Raw genomic sequence first — 15,504 nt, 5'->3', positions numbered from 1 at the left:
ATGCAAGGGTTACTTGAAGTTAGCAAAATCAAGATTCATACCGCTGGATTATAAGCTGCCCAAGCGAAATATGACGTGTTGTTCCTCCAATTTGTGTTTGGCCTCACTCTGACAACGGAGGAGGCTCAGGACAGAAAGGTCAGAATGGGAAGGAGAGTTAAAGTGTTTGGCAACCGGAAGATCATGTATGCCAAGGCGGATTGAACGAAGGTGTTCACCAAAACAATCGCCTGATCTATGCTTGGCCTCGCCGATATATAGGAGCCCACGCTTGGATCAGCAGATACAGTAGATGAGGTTGAAGGAGGTGCAAGTGAACCTCTGCCTCACCTGAAAGGATTGTCAGGGTTCCTGAACAGAGTCGAGGGAAGAAGTATAGGGATAAGGTGACGGTTAGCATTTCACTCTCTTCAGTGCTGTGGCGAATGATAAAATTGCAAAAGTACTGTGCAGGACAAATGCATTCTATCTTTTTGAGCTAACCAGTATTCAAACTAGGTACTGCTTATCTAACACCTGGGCAATTTGCAATATAATATTGATAAGTAACATTTCTTTGAAATTTAGTTTTATTTAAATTTCCCTTTTTATTTAGTCTTTCTAACTTAAAGCTGAAAACAAGCGATTTGGATCGAGTACTATTTTCTCAGCTGTCAGAGTTGGAAGAATTGGATGTGTCTAGAAATCTGCTAACGGAAATTCCAAGCAATCTGGGACTTTACAGCCTGAAGTGTCTAAACTGTGCCAGTAATGACTTGAATCAAGTTACGTCGATTAGCCAGTTTGAGAATCTTGAAGATCTCAATTGTGAAGATAACTTGCATTTGACGGTAAATGATTGAACCTACACTATTGAGTTGAAATAAAATCTGATGTCATGAAAGCAGACTTGATTAAGTTTCATTGCTGAAATATTCTGTTTTTGAACCTATGTAACAGAATTGAAGAAACTAAAGTTTAGTTTGTTAAAATTCACTGTATTATTTATTCTGCCCAACTAATCAAGAGTCAATAAGCAATAGAATCTGGTCATCGCTTGAGCTTTTGAAGTGCAGGAAAATAATTCAGTTCGATTGTTTATGATTCTGAAGGAAATTGCAGCTATTTTTTTCTGCAATGTACCTTCCATTATATCATGACTATTGCTACTGCTTTTGAACAAGTAAATCTCATGACTTTTGCTACATATTTTCCCCCATCTTCACTTTCACATGGTCCATGTCTGATACTTCCCTGCCATCTGTTTTCCTTTCAAGCACAGGCTCTCACAGCTATGTTGACTGTACTTCCTAGTCTGTCTCCTGTTTAGACTTCATTGCCATTTCCCCATCTCCATCACATTTGGTCCGATAACAAGACTTTCAACAATGATCTCTTTGCTCTTCCTTCTTTTGGAATTGTGGCTCCACCTCCAGAGCCCTTGACTGCATCTCATCTTATTCCTGACCTCTGCTCTTGCTCTTACTCTCTTACTGGAGAGGGCCTGAATAAAACTCCCCTTGTCCTTACCATCCACACCACCAGCCTCTGCATTCAGTGGAATATCCTTCACAATTTCCTACTGCCAGATTGAATAAGATTATATGTCAATCAGATCTTCCTATCATTTCTCTTTCAGCAATTCAAATGGACCTATCCATTCTTCACTCGTTTAATAGATGGACTAATTTAATTTTCTATTTTTTTATTATATGGCATTCAGCAGTGTATTTAAATATGTTCAAAAGGGAACTGCAGATGCTGGAATATCGAAGGTACACAAAATTGCTGGAGGAACTCAGCGGGTGCAGCAGCATCTATGGAGCGAAGGAAATAGGCGACGTTTCGGGCCGAAACCCTTCTTCAGACTGATGGGGGGTGGGGAAAGAAAGAAGGAAAAAGGGAGGAGGAGGAGCCCGAGGGCGGGCGGATGGGAGGGTGGGAGGAGACAGCTAGAGGGTGAAGGAAGGGGAGGGGACAGCACAGGCTAAACCGCAAGAAATGCAACACCTGTCCCTTCACCTCCCCCCTCGACTCCATTCAAGGTCCCAAGCAGTCGTTCCAGGTGCGACAAAGGTTCACCTGTATCTCCTCCAACCTCATCTACTGCATCCGCTGCTCTAGATGTCAGCTAATTTACATCGGTGAGACCAAGCGTAGGTTGGGCGACCGTTTCGCCGAACACCTCCGCTCAGTCCGCCTTAACCTACCTGACCTCCCGGTGGCTCAGCACTTCAACTCCCCCTCCCATTCCCAATCCGACCTCTCTGTCCTGGGTCTCCTCCATTGCCAGAGTGAGCAACAGCGGAAATTGGAGGAACAGCACCTCATATTCCGTCTGGGGTCCTTGCGCCCTTATGGCATCAACATTGAATTCCCCCAATTTGGCTAGCCTGTGCTGTCCCCTCCCCTTCCTTCACCCTCTAGCTGTCTCCTCCCACCCTCCCATCCGCCCGCCCTCGGGCTCCTCCTCCTCCCTTTTTCCTTCTTTCTTTCCCCACCCCCCATCAGTCTGAAGAAGGGTTTCGGCCCGAAACGTCGCCTATTTCCTTCGCTCCATAGATGCTGCTGCACCCGCTGAGTTCCTCCAGCAATTTTGTGTACCTTATTTAAATATGTTGTTTAGTACCCATTGAAAATTCATTTGTTCTCATTTTCTCATTAAGCTTGTAAGTCAGTGATCTTGGTAATAGGGAACCTTAAAATAATGCAGCAAAAAAAGAGAATATATAAATATTTAACTTTATCAAATTTATAATCTTGATTATTTCTCTCACAGATCTGTGACACATATAAGCTGGTATATTTATTACCTAATCTCCGGCAATTCAATGGCAGCAATATAACATCCGGTGGATATCATCTGTGGTTTGTCAACAGTCGGCAGCTAAAGTGTCAAGTGAGTCCATAATAGGATTGGATGATGTCATCTGGAATTAATTTAAAGTTTGTTTTTAAGAGAGTTTCTCTTGGTCCTTGCAAACTAATTTAAATAATGGTCTCATAACAAAATATATCAAAAGGAAGGAAATAATGGAGAAGATTATCTGCTGTTCTGGGATTGTCATTTGCTTGTGCCCCAGACCATGCTTTCTGTTTACTTCTTTGAATGGGACTCTGTGCTCTTGCACCTTTAATCTGACATGGCAGATTTCTTAGTCAAAATTGGGAAATTTGCAGAGGTTCTCACTGAATTCAGAGTCCTGCCAATGAATAAGCTAGCCAATAATATAAAATAGGATAGCAAGTTGGGACGACAGATGGCACAATGGGCTAAGTGTTCGGCTGGCAACCGGAAGGTAGCCGGTTCGAATCCCGCTTGGAGTGCATACTGTCGTTGGGCAAGACACTTCACCCACCTTTGCCTGTGTGTGAATGTGTGTGAGTGATTGGTGGTGGTCGGAGGGGCCGTAGGCGCAGATTGGCAGCCACGCTTCCGTCAGTCTGCCCCAGGGCAGCTGTGGCTACAGAAGTAGCTTACCACCACCGAGTGTTACTGAGGAGTGAATGAATAATGCGATGTAAAGCGCCTTGAGTATTAGAAAGGCGCTATATAAATCCCATCCATCATCAAGAGTTTATTCAGTTATATAAAGAGTAAGAAAGAGGCAAGAGTGGAAGTTGGGCCGCTCTAGAATGATACAGGAGAAGTGATAATGGCAAATAAAGAAATGGCAGAGGAGTTGAATAACTTGTTTGCATCAGTCTTCACAGTGGAAGACACCAGCAAAGTGCCTGAAATTCAAGAGAGTCACAGGGTGGAAGTTAGTGGAGTGGCTATTACTAGAAAGAAGGTGCTTGGGAAACAGAAAGCGCTGAAGATGGATAAGTCAGCTGAACCAGATGGACTGCACCCAAGGGTTCTGAAAGAGGTGGCTTTTGAGATTGTGGAGGCACTGACAGTGATATTTCAATAATCACTAGAGTCTGGAGAGGTGCCAGATGATTGGAAAATTGCCAATATTACCCCACTGCACAAGAAGAGAGCAAAGCAAAATAGTGGGACCAATAGGCCGGTTAGTCTGACTTCGGTGGTTGGTAAGAATTTAGAGTTCATTATAAAGGATGAGGTTACGGAGTACTTAGGAGTTCACGATAAAATAGGCCAGTCAGCATGGCTTTGTAAAGGGGAGGTCTTGTTTGACAAATTTGCTGGAATTCTTTGAAGAAGTAAATAGCGGGACAGAGAAAGGAGAGTCAGTAGATGTTGTTTAGTTAGATTTTCAGAAAGCCTTTGATAAGGTGCCACACATGAGGCTGCTAAGGAAGATGAGAGCCCACAGTATCAAAGGGCAGATAATAGAATGGATAGCAGGTTGGCTGGATGGCAGAAGACAAAAAGTGGCAATAAAGGGGGCTTTTTCTGGTTGGCTGCCAGTGACTAGCGGAGTTCCGCAGGGGTCTGTGCTGGGGCCGTTACTCTTCACGTTGTATATTAATGATTTGGATGAGGGGATTGAAGGCTTTGTGGCTACGTTTGCGCATGATACGAAAAAAGGTGGGAGGGCAGGTAGTGTAGAGAAAGCAGGGACTCTGCAGAAGGACTTGGATAGGTTGGGAGAGTGGGCAGAGAAGTGGGCGATGGAAAGAATATAGTGTAGCAAAGTGTGGAGTCAAGCATTTTGGTAGTAGGAATAAAGGCATAGACCATTTTCTGAATGAGGAGAGAATCCAGAAATCGGAGGTGCAAAGGGACTTGGGAGTGCTGGTGCAGGATTCCCAAAAAGTTAATCTGCAACTCGAATCGGTAGTAAAGAAAGCAAACTCAATGCTAGCATTTATTTCAGTGGGCTTGTATACAAAAACAGGGATGTAATGCTGAGGCTCTAAGGCCCTGGTAAGGCTGCATTTGGAATAATGTGAACAATTTTTGGCACCAAATCTGGGAAGGATGTGCTGGCGCTGGAGGGTGTCCAGAGGAGGTTTACAAGAATGATCCCAGGAATTAGTAGGTTAACCTATCATGAGCATTTACCGACACTGGGTGTGTACTCGCTGGAATTTAGAAGAATGAGGGGGCACCTCATTGAAACATACAGAATAGTGAAAGGCTTGGATAGAGTGGATGTTGAGAGGATGTTTCCACTAGTGAGAGAGTCTAGGATTAGAGATCATATCCTCAGAATTAAAGGACGTCCTTTTTGGAAGGAGATGAGGAGATATTTCTTTAGTCAGATGGTGGTGAATCTGGAATTCTGCCACAGCAGGCCATGTGTTCATGGGTATTTTTAAGGCAGAGATAGATAGATTCTTGATTAGTACAGGTATCAGAGATTATGCTGAGAAGGCAGGAGAATGGGGGTTAGGAGGGAGAGATAGATCAGCCATGATTGAATGGCAGAGTAGATTTGATGGGCCGAATGGCCTAATTCTGCTCCTTATCACTTTTGACCTTAAGTACATTAGCATGGTGCATACCATGTATACGTTGTTCAGCACTGCAGCCTAAGCTTCGGAACGGCTTATTTGAGGTCTCATCTGTTGACAGATCTGGGTGCTCAGCAAAAGATCTGCTCTCCCCTACCTCAGTGCAATGTAGTTACATATCTATTAGAAAACTGATTTGATGGGTATTAGTTATTTATCAATAAATGTTGATTAAATACATTTGTAATCATATTGACTGCTTTTAAGTGAACAGTTCTTATGGTGTTCTTTTGGCTTTTTCCTATTTTCAACTTGTTTTAGCATTTGCAATATTTATTTTTTAGAGTTTTCTAGAAGTAATACTTCTGCCTTCCCAAAAACCTACATCTCTCATGCCAAGTAATATCAGTTCCAAAGCAATCACTTCTTCTGCTTTCTGATGTCAATTAAAAAGTTGGATGACTGTGGAATGGAGCTTTGAAGAACATAACCTGTCAGCATATACCTTAACATTTTTTTATTATTATTTTTTGCATTGATTTTATTTTAGGTAAATGCATATTGGAATAAAAAATACAAAGCTCGGCTCTCAGAATCATCAACCCCTGATGAGATAAGGGCAGTTGGAAATAGATTTGTGAAATCTGCTGTTGCTAATGTTAAATATGGACCAAATTCTCTGAGTGAATTTACAAAATGGAGGGTAAGTAGAAGCAGTCAGTCCCATTTCAGAACCAATAGCCCTCTTGCTCCTAATCTGCAAATCAATTGAAGTGAATGGTATTTCTTACATTAATAAGATTACCTTGATCATAACAAATCCGTTTTCAATTGAGCTTCACTGTGGACAAGTTTCTTGGGAAGCATACTTTAGTTTTATCTTTCTTCAATTCTTCAAGTAGACATTATGTTTTAGACATAAATGATAAGTTAAAACAGTTCCAATAGGTTATAAATGTTCAAGAAGGCACTGCAGATGCGGGAAAATCGAAGGTACACAAAAATGCTGGAGAAACTCAGCGGGTGCAGCAGCATCTATGGAGCGAAGGAAATAGGTAACGTTTCGGGCCGAAACCCTTCTTCAGACTGAATGTTGCTCTGTCATGGATTACTACGCCTAATTTAAGAGATCCAAGGACAATTTAAAAGCAGGAAAAAAATAATTCGGGAAGAGATTGCTGCAGCCTAAACCAATCTGTTGTTCCACACGTTGACCAGTGAATAAAGATCAATCCATGACCGTGTGAAAACATAAATACTGTGAGTTAGATTCAAGATAGCAGGACTTGCAATGACATTGGGACAAAATTAACCCAGGATGGCATACTCCAACATAACATGTCATGGCCATCTAGGTCATGACTGATATGGAGTGTAGTTTCAAAATAGGAATGAACAGACATTTGGAATCTCATTCCATTTAATTAATGTTAATTCCTGCTTTTGGGTTGATCTACCATTTTTAGTTTTAATATTCTCAATCTTTTGTGATTATCAAATATATTTTCAAAACTTGCATTTTAAAAAACCCATCGTAACATTGTTATGGAGAGTATGTGAGCCTCGTAACTGGTTCTTTTTCTGTGTTACGCCTATTAGGTAGAAATGATAGCTTCAGAGATTCTGAACTCTCTGCTACAGCACAAGGAGAAATCCTCTGATTCAGAAAATGAGGACGACAATGAAAATAAAGATGTAAGAAATTAAATTGTTTTTATGTATCATTGTTGAATTGTAATGTTCTCTGTTCCATGTGTCATTAGCGGGAAAAGGTAATTGCAAGCTGTATAGATAATTCACTTGAATATGTTGTTTGCAGTTGTCTGTAAATTATAACAATTAACTTGTTTACTCAGCCATGAAAGTTTGTTGTTGAGCAACTTAAGAATGCAGGATTTTTCAACTCAGGTCCTTTACATCTCTGGTAGTAGTAATGGGTCCTCTGGGTCCTGCACTGAATTATGTTCAGAGAGAAACACTTGCCTTCATAGTGCAAAGAATATTGCAAAACATGCACAACATAGAAAAGCAAAGGCCCCACAGAATGTTAATAAAGACATTTCTAAGAATAAAATTCAGTCTGGGAAAGAAAGACAAACAAAACCAACCAACCTAAGCAAGAAGGATAACATATTTGCAATAAACAAGGAGGCCGAGAGAGAGTGTTCAGCAACTTCAATTGCTGCCAGTAAAGAAAGTATTCCAAGGAAGAAGACAAAGTAAAGGGTAAGTGTCTTTGAATAACAGCAGCTTATTATTATTGTATTTTGATCCACACGTTATGGATTAAAATAAATACTTGCAATTTTATTGCACTTTTCTTGTGCCTTTCAAAATGTTAATTGACAGGTATTGGGTAGAGCAGAAGGTTCAATACTCTTGCTGTTGTTCAAAATAGCACCATGGGAACCTTTATGACCACCTGGTTTAACATTTCATCTGAGAAATAATACCTCCAATATTCTTCAGTGAACTGAGAAAAGTATTTTCATACCAATGTCCTTGAAGAACAAGGACTCTGACGGAAATATGAAACAATAGAATATGAACCCTTTTATTTTACAATTGTTTTGTTTCTTCCCATTCTTCTGCCTTACCATCCTTTCACCCCTTCTTTAAAAACATATTATGTTTTGATCATGTTTTCAAGCATGCTCATTGCTTTCTTTTGTTTCTCTTGTTTATGAGACCTAGAAGTAAGATTCCTTCAAGGTTTTACTGAATATAATGGGCAAGCCGGTTCCAAATTAACTCAATACACTTGCTGGCTTTGAGGTCACAGGCTATCGAAATGTCGAGCTGGGAAGCAACCAGTGAGGACAAATCTGGCAGGAGGTGGGGGAGAGGGAGGAACATTGCATTATGAAGGAGTTGGAAGATGACAGAGAAGAGGTGTTTCAAATGTTATCTTTCTAGGTAAGGCAATTGGTAGGGGTAAACATGTATGCTTCTTTCAGCCCATTGGCAGTGGAATAAAGACGAATTCAGTCCTCGCTACATCCTTTTGTACATTCAAAATAATGCCTTGGTTATTGAACCACTGAAAAATATTTTATAAACCTATGCTACTTTCATAACTTTAAATTGAATTGGGATCATTTGAATCAAATTAGAACTATCCACCAATGCTCTCAATACATCACTTCCCGTCTTTCCTTCCCATTTCTCTCCGCAATTAAAATCTGCCATTGTAATACCTGAGGACTGTAAGAAAATACAATTAAAACATCCTTTATTGAGTAAGTTTTAGTTATTTAGTAGTAGTTGGCCTCACTGCATCCTGATGCATCTGCTTTTAGACACATTGTACTAATTGAAGCAGGATCTTGGTAGATTTTCTTTCCCTTGTACCATCATAAAAGGACTGGACAAGCTAGATGCAGGAAAAATGTTCCCAATGTTGGGCGAGTCCTGAACCAGGGGCCACAGAATAAAGGGGAGGTCATTTAAGACTGAGGTGAGAAAAAACTTTTTCACCCAGAGAGTTGCGAATTTATGGAATTCCCTGCCACAGAGGGCAGTGGAGGCCAAATCACTGGATGGATTTAAGAGAGAGTTGGATAGAGCTCTAGGGGCTAGTGGAGTCAAGGGATATGGGGAGAAGGCAGGCACGGGTTATTGATAGGGGACGATCCGCCATGATCACAATGAATGGCGGTGCTGGCTCGAAGGGCCGAATGGCCTCCTCCTGCACCTATTTTCTGTTTCCATCTACCTTTCATATTTTTAGTGTGCTAAGAACAGTACTGCATCTTTGCAGGTGGCAAATACGTTTTCTTAGTAAATGTTATTAAAAGCTTATGAAACTATTTTTGGTATTGTGGCACAAGTAATTGGAGCTATATATTTATGAAAGTTCAGTACTAAATTTGTGTTTTATTTAAAATGTGTTTAAAATAAAATAAAAGCTGGTTGCAGTTGGATCAGGAATCAGCAATCCAAACCAAAGCTTAGCAATTTAAAGACTAAATTCAGTAAATAGCTGAAGTATTTTTAATTTGTGAACGGGCAACAATAAAACAATCATGAATACTAATGGTTATTTGTAAAAATATACAGATTCAATTATTTTTTGAGAGTAGGAAAAATAATGGTTGGATGATGTGCAGTTAATTTTGCAGCTCCACAAATGAAGCTGTCTTTGCCTGCATGTAGCAATTCCATTCAGACCTGGGATGAAAAATGGCGAGAAACATTTGCTCCAAACAAGTGAACAGTCTCAACAAGGATCTCTTACCACCCCTCATTGACATTACATCTCCACCTTTAAGATCTTGGACGTCACATTTGATCATAACTTAAATATTGCTGTCTTTTAAATATTGTGGCCAGAAAGGCAGGACAAATATTTGGTTTCAGTGCTGGTGGTCAACTGTCCATAGATTTTCCACTATCTACAAGGCTCACATCAGGTATTAATAGAATAATCTCCATTTACCTGGATGAGTGTAGCTCTGAGAGCACTCAATAGGCTTGACACCATCCAAGACAAAGTAATATTGGTAGCCAAATCTCTGCTCTAAACATTAAGGACCTCCACTATTGTTGTACCATAACTGCAGTCCATGCCATCTGCAACATGCAGTTCAAAAACTCAGCAAAACTTCACCAAGTCAAGCAATTCCTCCTTTGTCAAGGAAAGTAAGGATGGCAGTAAATACTGGCCTTGCCCGTAGCATCCTCATCCCATTAATGATTTTTTTTAAACGTCAGAAAGTAATAATTTCTCAAATTTATATTCTTTTGTATTGACTCCCCATAAAAATAAAATCATGCATACCAAAAACAAATCATAAATAGTGGTTACGTCTTAAAAGAGTTGGAGAGCTGCCATCAGTAGATCTGAACCCCATCTGTTTTCTCAGTTACCGCTGGGTCAATAGTTTCAGTCTAGCCTGAACGTAAATTGAAATTGAGTTATTTTTTTCGTGGAACAGAACCAGAACTTGTTTTTCAACCTTGAAACTTTTGTTGATCTCTTGATTTTGATGATTGTCCTGGGAATACAGGCAGGCCCTGTTTTATGTGTAGGAAAGAACTGCAGATGCTGGTTAAAATATTGAGGTAACTCGGCGGGACAGGCAGCATCTCTGGAGAGAAGGAATTAGTGACGCTTTGCGTCTCGATCCGAAACGTCACCCATTCTTTCTCTCCGGAGATGCTGTCTAACCCCTGCTTTAATGGCGTGGGTTGCAGTCCTAGAAAACCGATCCGATCATGATTTTCTATAACATGAAGCCGTGCCATCAGCTTTTTTTTTACCAGCTGTGCCACTGTGTTGCCCTTTTTGATTTCGGTTTTATTTACTGAATAGATAGTCCAAGATTAAATATCATGAGGTTAATACAAGAGACAAGTAACTTTAGTTAAGTGGAGAAATTTGAGATCCAGATTTTACAGGGAAATCTGAAAATGTAGGTTTAAAAAATATATATGTTTGAATTAGGAAGGACCATTTCTGCTTATTAAGTTACTCATCTATTATGCCTTAGGAATATGGAAAGTGATTTGGAGAAATGGGATTGCAGAGAAGATACTTGCACAAGAGATTATTGTGGCATAGACTGTTAAAAAAAAATTGAGAAGAGAACAAGGTTGTACACTCCTATAGCCTAAGCAAATACAAGTGGGATGACAATATTTTGTATTGCAATATCTATGGTTCTATGTCCTATCGACCCTTATTATGCAATTATTTTAACAGACCTCTGTTGTCCTAGAACCTCTGCATTATCTGCAGTGCCACAGCAAGGATAACAACCCTGAAGATTTCAACACTCAGCTTTGGGCCTGTGCTTTTGAACCAGAACTTGAAAGCTCCCAGATTCCAGGTGAAATAATATAAATGAAAAAGTAAATAATGCATGAATGGAGCAAGCATAACAGCAGACATTTTCAAAGTTAATTGTCTGAAGAGCATATAAAGATGAATTACTTCCATACAAGTAAAGCAGTGCGGAGTGCCTGCAGACATGGCCATATTTATTTGGTTCCATCTTATTGTTGATGGAAATTCTGCTGTGACTGATTTACTTACATTTTGCAAGACGTTTGTTAAAATGGTATAATGATAATTTGTTCCAAAGTCAAAAAACAATGACAGAAAAATAAAGGTTTAAGATGTTTCTGAGATTTGAAAATTGACTGTAACAAAAACTGCCCAAGATCACAAAACAATTAGCAACAACTAGACAAGCTTGCAATAACATCAGTGTAGCAATTGATATTTGTGGTCTCCGTGCAAATAATTAAAACAATGGATATATAAACAAAACTAAGTTTGCCAATCACAGGAGATTGGTGCATTTATCAATGAGGAAAGAGTTAACAACTCAAATTAAAACTGAAGTGAGTATGTTGGAATGCAGGTTGATAGAAGGCAAATGATAAGTTTAGGGTTAAACTGAAAATAGACATAAAAAGATGGAGTAACTCAGCTGGTCAGGCAGCATCTCTGGAGCGAAGGAATGTGTGACGTTTCGGGTCTAGACCCTTCTCCAGAATAGTCAGGGGAAAGGGAAATGAGAGATATAGATGATGATTGTGGACTTGTGGAAGAGGAATGTTTGAGGACCCACAAGCCTGTTTACAGCAATGGGACGATGGTGGTGAGAGTCAAAAATCTCAAATTCCTGGGCGTGCATATTTCCGACGATCTTTCCTGGACCCAGCACACTGATGCAATCATAAAGAAAGCACATTAGCGTCTCTACTTCCTGACTGGTTGCATCGTGGCCTAGTTTGGCAACTTGAACGTCCAGGAGCGGAAAAGACTGAAAAAAGTTGTAAACACTGCCCAGTCCATCACCGGCTCTGACCTCCCCACCATCGAAGGGATCTATCGTAGTCACTGCCTCAAAAAGGCAGCCAACAACATCATAGATCCAAGGCCAAAGATCTTATAGCGGAGCAAGATAGACCACTCCTCCGAAATCCAATGGACTGACGTGTAGTACGTGACGGAACGTCACGGCCGCCATTTCTTTAAGCGACACGCGACTTCCGGTATGCCACCCGCTGTGATCCAAAGCAAAGATTATAGAGCTCCTCTATAATCTTTGATCCAAAGCAAAGATCCTCGAGTATCTTGTAGCGGGAACAGCCCCCTCCTTTGCGTTGTATTGTGCAGTTTCCCTTTAACACACACTGCACAAAATTAAATTTAACGTATATATATTTTATATATTTATATGAATGTGTGTCTGTGTGTGAGAGGCAAGTTAGAGATAATAAAGTTTATTCTCATGGATCAGAAGCAACTTTGATTTAAATAATCACTATTAATTCATTTGTCTTGTAAGATGATGTGCATAAACCATAAAGGCAATTATATATATAATTATATAGTAATAATAAATATGCAGATATATATATTTATACACATACATATATATACACACATACATACATACACACGTATACACATACAAATGCACACATACATATGGATACATTTATATGCATACATACACACATATATAAACATATACATACATATATACACACATATACATATACATGCATATATACACATACATGCATAAATACACATACATATATATTTATACATATGATCATTTTCCAACGATCAATAGATTTACTATCAATAAATGCTATCCCACTTTTCAAGAAAGGAGCGTGAGAGAAAACGGGGAATTACAGACCAGTTAGCCCGACTTTGGTGATGTGAAAGATGCTGGAGTCAATTATTAAAGATGTAATAATGGGGCATTTGGATAGCAGTAAAAGAATTAGTCCAAGTCAACATGGATTTATGAAAGGGAAATCATGTTTGACTAATCTTCTGGATTTTTTTGCCGCAAGGCTTGGTGTTGGGGCCGCAACTGTTTACCATATATATTAATGATTTGGAAAAGGGAATTAGGAGCAAAACTAATGCATACATACCTACATATTTAAATTCATCTGATAAGTTGGTCAAATAACATGGGGACCTTCTTGCTTTTTTTGAATCATGGATTTTTTAAATGTGAATGTCTCATAGCAACACATTTGTGGGTCAGCAGTATTTTGTACCAACCCCCACAATTTCAAATAATTGTAAATTGAACTTCTTAAACAAGGAAAACAATTTTTATTTACATCATTTTGTGTGGCTGTCAAGGTGGCTGTGTTGACTGTAATTATGAGACTGCCAGGCAGTATCACTGTGAATGGCGGTGGCTGTGTGTTTTAATGCAAGTGTGAAAAGGAGAGTAAATTTAAAGAGACAATGTGAGAACCATCAGGGTTTCATCCAAGAACCAATTTAAAGGCAAGGTTCCATCAATTACAGTATTTTAATTGAAAATCTTACTCTTAATATTCTTCCTAATTAGGCTTTTTGTGTTCCCTCTTGAACCTTGTGTCTCCCAGAGCCTCTGGGGAGGTTCTGGAGATACAATAATCCAATCTTGAGGCAAATAACCATCTTTAAAACTGGCATTGCCTGCCTTTAATTCTACATTCTCCGAGGATGCTGGATGCCACGACAATCTCTTGCAACAAGTACAGAAAGGCAGGCAACTGCAAAAAGATCAGAGAGGAAAGAGTATGGAAGGGAAAGGCTTTTCAGAATCATAATCAGATTTTATTTGCCATGTTTTGCAACATACGAGGAATTTCATTGGCCAGGTCAGTCATACAATTAAAAGCAACAGCACTCAAAAACACATTTTAATACGGACATTCACCAGTGACTCCTACACATTCCTCACTGTGATGGAAGGCGAAATAAAGTTCAAGTCCCTTCCTTTTGTTCTTCCTCGGTCGGGGGCCTCAAGCCCCCGTTCAAACTCCATTCAATGGTGAACTCCTCTTGGTCTCCAGGCCTATAGTGCTGCACAAATCACTGCACCACATGCATCTATTTATTCCCTTTTCACATGGTTCATGCAGCTGGATATTAACTTGCCGACATGGAAAGAGATGCAGTGAGCATTCAATAGTTCAGACTTCTGGGTGAATTAAGGGGCTGCTTGATGGGCTGAGGGTAATCGAGATTGTCTGATTGTCATTCTTTTGGAAGAACTGATGGAAGTTCTTATGGAAAAGCTGATGAATTGACTACGGGATGAGCTGGTGGGCTCGAGGATTGCTGGATGAGTGTTCTAGAAACATAGAAAATAGGTGCAGGAGGAGGCCATTTGGCCCTTCGAGCCAGCACCGCCATTCATTCTGATCATGGCTGATCAGCCCCAATCGATAACCCGTGCCTGCCTTCTCCCCATATCCCTTGATTCCACTAGCCCCTAGAGATCTATCTAACTCTCTCTTAAATCCACCCAGTGATTTGGCCTCCACTGCTCTCTGTGGCAGGGAATTCCACAAATTCACAACTCTCTGGGTGAAAAAGTTTTTTCTCACCTCAGTCTTAAATGGCCTCCCCTTTGTTCTAAGACTGTGGCCCCTGGTTCTGGACTCGCCCAACATTGGGAACATTTTTCCTGTATCTAGCTTGTTCAGTCCTTTTATTCATTTATATGTTTCTATAAGATCCCCTTGCATCTAACAAGAGTGTTTTATTGTCATGTAGAACAATTTCCTGCATCTAGCTTGTCCCAGATAGAACAATTAAATTCTTACTTTCAGCAGCACAACAGAATCTGTAAACATAGTACACTGTAGACAATATGATAAGATACCCCCTCATCCTTCTAAACTCCAGTGAATACAAGCCTAGTCTTTTAAATCTTTCCTCATATGACGGTTCTGTTAGGTTATTTGATGGTTAGGACAGGTTTAGAGGGGTATGGGCCAAATGCAGGCTTGTGGGACTAGTGTAGATGGGACATGTTGGCCAGCGTGGGCAAGTTGAGCTGAAGGGCCTGCTTCTACGCTGTGAGACTCTATGACTAGGTGATCTGTTGAGGCTGGTGGTATGCCATGAGGAACAATGGGCATGGACCATTGTAAACCACCACCTGGTTGAGTCTCCTTGAGTCACCATCGGCATTGATAACATCAGTCAGGGGTTGATGATCTGCAAAAAACAAGTTGGTCTCATTCTTGTTCTCTCATGCGATACAGGCAGCAGATCTGAACTGCCTGTGTTTGCCCTCTTGGCTGTCTTGTCAAATTACGCTGGAGATTAGAGTCACCCCTGAAACAAACAGTGCCTTGTGATCCACAGGGGGAAAAATAAAATCTAAATGCAGA

General features: G+C 40.2%; 1 protein-coding gene across 1 annotated transcript in view; it reads left to right on the top strand.

Moving 5' to 3' along the window:
* Window positions 1-15,504, top strand: part of lrwd1 (leucine rich repeats and WD repeat domain containing 1) — a 39,991-nt gene that overhangs the window by 5,000 nt on the left and 19,487 nt on the right. Inside the window, exons 3-8 of the mRNA XM_033046393.1 lie at window positions 596-830; window positions 2,759-2,878; window positions 5,897-6,049; window positions 6,946-7,041; window positions 7,255-7,566; window positions 11,051-11,177. Of these exons, the coding sequence (XP_032902284.1) occupies window positions 596-830; window positions 2,759-2,878; window positions 5,897-6,049; window positions 6,946-7,041; window positions 7,255-7,566; window positions 11,051-11,177 (1,043 nt within the window). The remainder of the gene's footprint in view (window positions 1-595; window positions 831-2,758; window positions 2,879-5,896; window positions 6,050-6,945; window positions 7,042-7,254; window positions 7,567-11,050; window positions 11,178-15,504) is intronic.

This window comes from Amblyraja radiata, chromosome 28, assembly GCF_010909765.2.
Source record: "Amblyraja radiata isolate CabotCenter1 chromosome 28, sAmbRad1.1.pri, whole genome shotgun sequence".
Taxonomy (NCBI): domain Eukaryota; kingdom Metazoa; phylum Chordata; class Chondrichthyes; order Rajiformes; family Rajidae; genus Amblyraja; species Amblyraja radiata.
The sequence above is the reverse complement of the archived record's forward strand: the minus strand, read 5'-3'. Positions and strand labels throughout refer to the sequence as shown.